The 8,237-nt window shown below is 50.1% G+C and overlaps 1 protein-coding gene across 1 annotated transcript in view; it reads left to right on the forward strand.

Annotated features, from left to right (window-relative positions):
• The window catches only part of SERGEF (secretion regulating guanine nucleotide exchange factor), a gene marked incomplete at its 5' end in the record, with an annotated part of 265,393 nt that extends 263,156 nt beyond the window's left edge, over nucleotides 1-2,237 (forward strand). Inside the window, 1 exon segment of the mRNA XM_027768544.1 lies at nucleotides 1,873-2,237. Coding sequence (XP_027624345.1) covers nucleotides 1,873-2,147 — 275 coding nt within the window.
• Between the last annotated feature and the right edge of the window lie 6,000 nt (nucleotides 2,238-8,237).

Genomic DNA, 8,237 nt, shown 5'->3' on the forward strand with positions numbered 1-8,237 from the left:
CAAAAAAAAAACAAAAACAACAACAACAAAAAAAAAAACAAAAAAAAAAAACTAACAACAGAGCCAGGCAGTGGTGCAGCAATAATGCAGCTGGACCCACATAGGAAAGGTCCTGGGTTCACTTCCCAGGACCTCTGTAAGCATGGCAAGTAAACACACTTACATGGCCGTGACCTAGGTCAGTGGAGCGAGACTGGGGGAGGATTGAGGCGTGAAGACCTTGGGAATATCTGATTCTCTGTATCTCTCTTTCCTGTTATCTCTCTCATGGAAGAAATGAATAAACTTAAAAAACAAAATCAAAACAAAAACAAAAAAAAACTTAGAGAAAAAGAAAAATAGCCAGCAGAAATGATCATTATTAAAGAACTATTCATCAGAAGGGACATGGATAAGTGAAATGATTTATACGTAATGGGGTACTATATGTGCCTGGTTAAAATTAAAATAACTAGATCAATAACTATTAACTCAGACAAGTTTTCTCCCTTCCTTCCTCCCTTCCTTCCTTCCTTCCTTCCTTCCTTCCTTCCTCCCTCCCTCCCTCCCTTCCTTCCTCCCTCTCTCCCTCCTTTCTTTCTTCTTTCCATTAAGAATCCACAAAAAATAAATAAATAAATAAAAACAACCACAGAGATAGGTGAATGCGTTTAGACCCTAGAAGAGGCTGCAGAACCTAGGAGGAGTTAGGACAGGGTGGACACATGAGCTGTCTCAATGACCCAGGCTTGAATACCAGCCTGGCCTCTCTCTAGTGGTATGAGGGAACTCCAGAATTCTTGGAGAAATGGAATTAAAATATGAATCTATATTGATACAAAAAGTTGTTAAATCCATGCATGGCTTTTTCGTAATAAACATTTTCCATCAGCTTTTAAAGACCCTGTATGTGACTCCTAGCTTGTTTGTTTTATCTCTCCAACACCTCATCTCTCTGACACCAGCTGTGTGCCAGGTTTGTGCTAGAGAAATAGCACTGAACCAAACGCACACACACCTCCCCTCGCCACTCAGCAGGTAATCTAATGAGGAGGGGACAGGAAATGTACCACCACGTAAATCATGCCGCACTACCAAGCGCAAGCCCTCATGAAGGGAAAGTAGACCGGCAATGCTGACGTTTAATTTGGGTCGGGCTGTTGGGGAATCCAGCCTCTGAGCAGCATTTAAAGTGGAATCTTAAGGACGCCGAGGTCTGGGGCTCCAGGAAGGGGAGGACTTCGGAAAGAAGGCCCGCAGGGCATAGTTGAGGAACTGAAGGGGAGCCAGAGTTCTGGACCCAAGGAGGGGGAGAGAGAGTTGTGCAAAGTGAGGCCAGCAAGATAGTCAGGAGCCAGATCACTCAGGGCCTTGAGAACCAAGGAAGTCACTAGAAGGTTTTAGTAGCAGAGTGACATGGGATTAGACTTGTGGTTGTCAGAGATCTCCTTGATGCTCTTTGAAGAGCAGAGCGGGTGCTGAGCAGCCCAGTTAGTTACTGGTGGTTGGCACTGCCCAGATAAGAGAAAGTGGCCGTCTGGATCAGCATGGTGGCAGTGGAGCTGGAGAGACATGGAAGAGATGAGGTATTTTTGGAGACAGATTTAGCAGGTCTGGGTGATGGATTATATGTAGGAAGTCACCGTGAGGGAGGGGCCGAGGACGAAAGCTAGTTTGGGGCATGAACAGCTGTGGGTTGGTAGGGGTGGAAAACACCAGAACCAGAGCAAACTCGGGGGTGGAGGAGAGCAGGGGGGCACGCCACACACAGGGTGGCTGGGCTTTGGTTTCTTCAGGTGTGACTGCAGCGTGTGATGGTGTCAGCACCTGCGGAATGAGTGTTTGAACCCTGTTATCCAACACCTCTTCCTCAGCAGCTTCCTTCTCCCACAGGTGGGGCCTGCTACTCTTGGGGCTGGAACGAGCACGGCATGTGTGGAGACGGTACCGAAGCCGACGTCTGGACCCCGAAGCCTGTGCAGGTCCTGCGGTCGTCATCAGGGCTCCTTGTGGGCTGTGGGGCTGGCCATTCCCTAGCCCTCTGCCAGCTGCCAGCACCCCTAGCACTGGACCAGGACCCCACGGTCACCTCCCCTTCTGCAGATACCACCAAGGACACTGAATCTCAGAAAGCCATGGACCGAGACAGAAACTGGAAGGAAAGATAATCAGAAACTTCAGCCCAGAACCAACCTAGCAGATCCAGAAACAGGGCTCTGCGGAGGGGGACCTTTAATAAAGCGGCTTTTCCCACCAAAGTTTCCCGTAGAAAATCGGTTTGTCTAATGCGGGGCTGGCCTGAGGAGGGCTGGGAGGCACCCGTGGTTGGACTGGCCACAGACCCAAAGGACGGGCAGCTGCTCACCCAGGGTCTGAGGCCCAGGGGCACAGGCATCCTTTCTACTTGGCAGATGAGAATGAAGGGGTAGGCCCTTCAAAGGACATGGACGCCGAGACATGGCGGAAGGCCCCAGCCCGTCCCTGCCCATAGAAATGGAGAACCAGTCACTGCTATGATTGCTCTGGCGTCCAGCACCTTTGATTCAGCCAGAGGGTTCCTGGGCCATGCTTGGAGAAGCCACAAAACCTCTTTTGGAGTTTTAACCTCAGGGCCCAAAGCTTGCAATTTGCTGTTTGCAGGATGTCGAGGTGCCCTGCCTGGATACTTACTCAGAAAACAGGTCTTGTCTCAGTAACCGGCCCAGTGGAAAAAGCTCTGGAATGGGGGTGGGAGTGGCAATGAGTAAGTGGAGAAAAAGGCAAGACTTCTGGGAAGACCCAGCAGAGGAGACCTTGGGACAGACACAGGAATCTAGCGCCAATGGAACTCTCGAATGAGTTCTGTCGTCACCTGAGCCAGGCAAGACTCTGGAGCTAGTCTGTGACTATAATTGCCAAGCTGTATAGTCCAGATGAGGGGCAGGCCACTGCATGGGAAGGGGAGTTTGTAGGGATAGGGGGATCAAGGACCCCAGCCTCTGCCTGCCTGCAGGCCTTGGCCTCTGCAGGAGGAGGGGAACTAGGTGAGATTCCCGGCCCCTGGTTCCCCAGATGCAGATATGGCTTTGGGGGTACATAGCACCTCTCTCTGCTATGACTGGCAATAAGTCCTTGGTCAGAAGAATTCAGAGGATGGACTGTCCCCAGAGGACTGAATGGCAGTGTCACCAGCTAGGCAGCCCTGGTCTGTGGTCCAGGCCGCACTACCCCCCTTTCATGATTCAGGAGAGTTTGGGTCTGTGATGACTGGGCTCCAGTGGCTTTGAAAAGTTACAGAATCCCAGGATAGCAATACTGGAGGACCTTTAGTGACCATCTAGCCTAGTAGCTTTCAAAGTACATTCTTCAGGGACCAGCAGATGGCGTAATGGTCACATCCCTAGACTCCCACATAGTCGACCATGTTTCGAGTCCCAACCCAGCAGCTTCAAACTCACGTCGGGTGCATGTGCATGTGTGCTCAAAATCCTGAGAGGAGAATGGAGGAGAAGGGATTGTGGTGTGGCCATCCCCTCTTAGGGGGGTGGTTTCTTGTGTTCTGTCTCTCCGGCAAGCACACATGCCCTATAGCAAAAACAAACAAACAAATAAACAAAAAAACCCTCTTTTAGAAAAAAAAAAAAAGTGCATTTTTCAGAGCCCTGGGAGTCTCCTGAGAACTCAGTGGCCACCTCATAGACAATGGGGAAAGGGGACCACGTAGACAGAAGGCTTCCTCTGGTTCCCTACCTCCACCTTATTCCAGGCAGCTCTGGATTTATCTATGTATGATACTTTGGGACTCATGTAAGATTTTATTTGACAAGGAAGTCCTTGAGAAAGTCTAAAAAACTAGTGATCTTTTTAGAAATAGGGTCTCGCTGTGATGGTCTGGAACTCTCAATCCTCCTGCCTTAGCTTTTTGAGTAGCTGGGATTACAAGTCTACACATTCACGCCCAGCTAAAAACCACAGATAGTACCGAGCACTTTCCTTGTTCATGTGGGAAAACGGAGGCCTAAAGAGGGGGAGGGACTCTCTCAAAGTCATACCTTCACTACAGGGTGAGGATCCTGATTGGGAAGTGACTGAGCCAGAGTCCTGAGTCAAACAAAGGTGGGATAGAGTAGCCCTAAGACCAGAAGTGGGTTCAGCCCAGGAGGGTGGGGATGAGGACAGTGCTAAGATCCCTAGGCCTGGGCCTAGAGACTGACTACCCACAGCCATTGACTGACCTTGAACACCAGTGCATGGACTCTTGCTCCCAATACTGCACCCTGGAAACATGGCTGCCCTGGCTGTCAAAGCTCTCACAGCATCCCCACAGCATCCTCAAACCACTAGAGATCAGTGTAACCTCCAGGCACTTTCGGAGTGAGGAGATCCCCATGTACCCCAAACCAATCTTGCCAAGGTGGTCAAACCCCCAGAGATGGAGCAATCATGACCCAGAGATGACCCATATCAGAGCAAGCCCACCTCCTCTGTCATGCCTATGATGCTCCATGAATGACGCCCCACCCTTTGTCTTACAGGCTGGGTGGTCCTGCAAGGAACAGTACTCAGGTCACACCCCTAGACAGACTTTCCAGTCTCGAGGAACCAATGCACTCTGTCACCTGGCTGCAGTGGAGCACTTCCTCCTGCTGCCTTCCACACCCACTGGAAGAAACCCAATCGTAAGTCCTCTATTGTTGGGGACTAATACCTCTCCTGAGGCTTCTGTGGGCACCAGGAAGATGGGGCATAGAAGCAGGTGGCAAAGCAGCAATAAAAAGTCCTTTGATCTAGAACCTCAACTCTCAGAACTGGGTCAGACCCTTTTCGGCAGGGCATAGATAGTCCTCCTGGGGAAGAATGAGTGACTTTTGGCACCAGAAGATGTCAAAGAGCATCCCATCATTTTAAGCTCCTCCATTTCACCCTCTGACAGTGTCATGGTGACGGGCTTTCTTCAATCTGATGAGTGTCTGAAAGCTTTCAGATGGTGAGTGAGAAGGTATCGAAACAGTCTCCTCACCTTTGCTGGGTCCCTTTATTGCTGTAGGTCATTCTTGGATTTGTAAATGTCCAATACCTTTGTTTCTAATAGACCAGGAGCTCTTAGAGAGCAAAAGTCCAGGTCATGATCAATTTTGGAACCCTTCACCAAGGATGGGCCCTGGTACAGAGGAAGCACCCAGTAAATAGAAATGAACGACATTGTCAATACATCATTAGCCCCCATGAGATGGGGAGGTTAAACCAATGGGCTCTAGGATCTCCTCCTCCTTAGCCACCCTCTGCTTTTACTCCTTTTACAAGTGATTGAGAACTGTGCTATAGACATCAAACCATCCGATAGTCAATGAATGTCAGTACCATCCAACTGACTAGTAATGAGCTATAGCAAGTAGCATGAGAAAGTAACCTCATTAAAATAATTACTTTTGTCTGATCAACTAAGTAAATTGATTTATTTCTCCCATTTGAGGAAGAAAGGGAAAAGAAGAGGAGAGCGAGCCCTCATGGTATGCTCACAGTCTCTGGCCTGGTCCCTGGAGTGATTCCCGAAAGTCGAGCACGTCCTGGATGTTGGTAGCTGCTCCCGTCTCTGCCTGCCTCACTCCTCTGCCCTCCTTAGCACAAGCACCCCATCTCCCCTTCACTCCTTCACCACCTGTGGCCCTGGTGCGTTCCGAGTGCAGGCCTAGGGCTCACCATACAGCCCTTCCACCATGGCCCAGCCATCTGCCACTTCTGGAGATGTGGTTCAGTGATGAATCGAAGTTGGGAGTTATAATAGCAAGTCAGTGGGGGAAATGGTGGGCATTTTAGACAGGGTCCCAGGTCCTAAGGCATGTGTGCACAACGTCAGGAGTTCAAACTTGAGGAGTGACTGCAGGGCACAGAGGGAGGTGGGTCCCTCTGTGGAGAGACGAGAGGCTGGCAGGCCTTGCAAGCCAGTTGAGGGAGCTTAAACTTCATTCTTAGTGCAGCAGGGTATTTAAACCAAAGAGTGAGACTGGGCAGGTGTCATGTGTGAGGCTGGGAGCAAGATAGGAAGTGGCCCCTCTGTCACCTCTATGGTACTTTGTGAAGGAGAGCAGGAGGCCAGGTCCTGAGGTCCTGGCAACCAGCAACTCTAATGTTCCTACCAGGTGCCTCTCTAAAGGTCCTCCCCAGAAGGAGCTCAGTTAACTTGAGCTAGCTTAGCCTGAGCTCTGGAATTGTTCCACCTGGGTTCAAATCTTACCTTCCTCATTCATCAGCTGTGTGGCTTTGGGTCAGTTACTTTAATTCTCTGCACCCAAAGTGGGGTTATTGAATTATTGTGAGCTATCATTAGACAACATTAGTAAGATGCTTTGGACATAGTAGGTGCTTAGTGAATGTTAAATCCCACTAGGTACTATGTCCCTGAAAACCCATATTCCAAATGGTTTTGAGTTGAGTCTCACTCTGAGTCCCCAGGAGGAGCTTCCTTGCTACTGGGTCCCAAGTAGAGCAGATGTCACTCTCCCTGTGGCAGTGACAACTGCTTGGCTTGAACATCCTGGTCCTTTTCAATGGTCAGTCCAGCCCTTCAGCCACCAAACCCCAGGGCTGAGGCCTTGCCATGCTCACTGCTCACTAGTGCCACCTGGGTCCCTGGATGGCACAAGGCACCAGGAAGTTGAGGCAGATGCTGAAAGGAGATCAGATCTCTGGACCTTGTTTACTCATCTGTAAAAAGCTCAGAGGTTGCCTGCCATGACAGTTCTGGACTCTCCACCTGAATGTTCCTGGAGTCTCTCGTGGGTAGGAAAAGATGGAACCCTAGTTGTTTACCCCCCATCCCTGACAAAAAAAATCTAGTGAACGACTCAAGCAAATCAAGATCCTTGGAGAGGGACTACCCCTTCCAAGATGCCCACAGGCTGAGCTTAGTCAGTGCAGTGGTCCACCGCATAGGCCCAGCCAGGGCACCCTGGCCGCACAGTCAGACCCCTGCCTCTGGTTCCATTGGATTTAAGCCCATCCTTACAAGGGAGGCAACTGTCGCCTGCAGAGGGTGCTGGGAGCTCTGACACAGTCAGATCAAGGACCCATCAAGATAGCATGACAGAAAACTTTCCATGTCAGGTGGGCCTCCAGAGGATGCAATGGTCTTATGTCAAGTTGCCCTTAGCCCCGAGCCTTCTGAGAGCTGCCTCCCTCCCCTGACCCACCAGCATCTGCAGCCTGAGAGGTCACCCTGCTCAACGAACCTGCAGATGGCAACTTCTTCCTTAGGGTTTAGCTTTCCCCCAGCAAGCACCTTAACGTGCATCTTTGAGGCCAGAGTAGTCAGGCCCCAGGCTTACCCCAGACCAGCCACAGTGGACCAGCGGCCCAGAACGAATCGCGACACTGCCTGAAGGCAATAAAAACCCAAATGCGTGCTTCATCTCCAAAGTCAGCTTTTTATTATTAGGGGCCAGGGCCCAGGGAGGGGGTGGTGGTTGAGCTAAAGCATCATTGCTCTCTTTCCAGGAAATGTTGTGAGCTGCAGTGAAAGCTTGAGATGTTGCATTTTTTTTTCAACTCAAGCATGTGTTTTTCAAAAATACCATCCTTCTCTCCCCCCCTCCCCCCCACTAATTTTAGAATCAGACCAAAGCCAAGCTACTGTCCTCTGTTTCTGTTGGGAAAATACTATATTTATTCGAGATGCAGAAGTGTGTCTCTGCGAACCTCCGATTGCTTCAGGAAAACAAATCTGCTTTAGACTGTACAGAAACCATGATACAAAATTTATTTCATGCTCGAATCGCTTTGCATAACATTGGGCATGCAGGTTTTTACTCGGAAGTACTAAATTGCATACAGTGCCAGGCTGGGCCTTAATCAAGGTGGAGGGGAGTGCTCCCCCCTGCACCCCCGTGGTCCTGGTCTTTTGGTGCTCTACATCCTGGTTTTAAAGTTAACACTTGGAAAATCCGTACGGTGTTGATTATTTGCTATGAACAATTGGTTATGAAAGTTGGTCACACTGGATCTACACACCGAAAAGATGAGAGACTCAACCTAGACTAGCCGCTGTCAGAGGTCTTGGGGAGACGTCCACTGGGTCACAAGCATGCCAAACGGGGAGGGGAGGAGGCGGCAGTGCGAGTGTCCACAGTTCTACTCGGAGCAAAGTTCTGTTTCCACGTGAGAGATGGACTATGAAGGTGAGGTCAATATGACCGATGACTGACCGACTGCCCCTTTTGGAACCTTGACTTTCAATCGTGTACACAAAGGGAAGCAATCCAGCCCCCCACCCCCTCCCCGCC

This window comes from Tupaia chinensis, unplaced genomic scaffold (assembly GCF_000334495.1).
Source record: "Tupaia chinensis unplaced genomic scaffold, TupChi_1.0 Scaffold000077_1, whole genome shotgun sequence".
Classification (NCBI taxonomy): domain Eukaryota; kingdom Metazoa; phylum Chordata; class Mammalia; order Scandentia; family Tupaiidae; genus Tupaia; species Tupaia belangeri.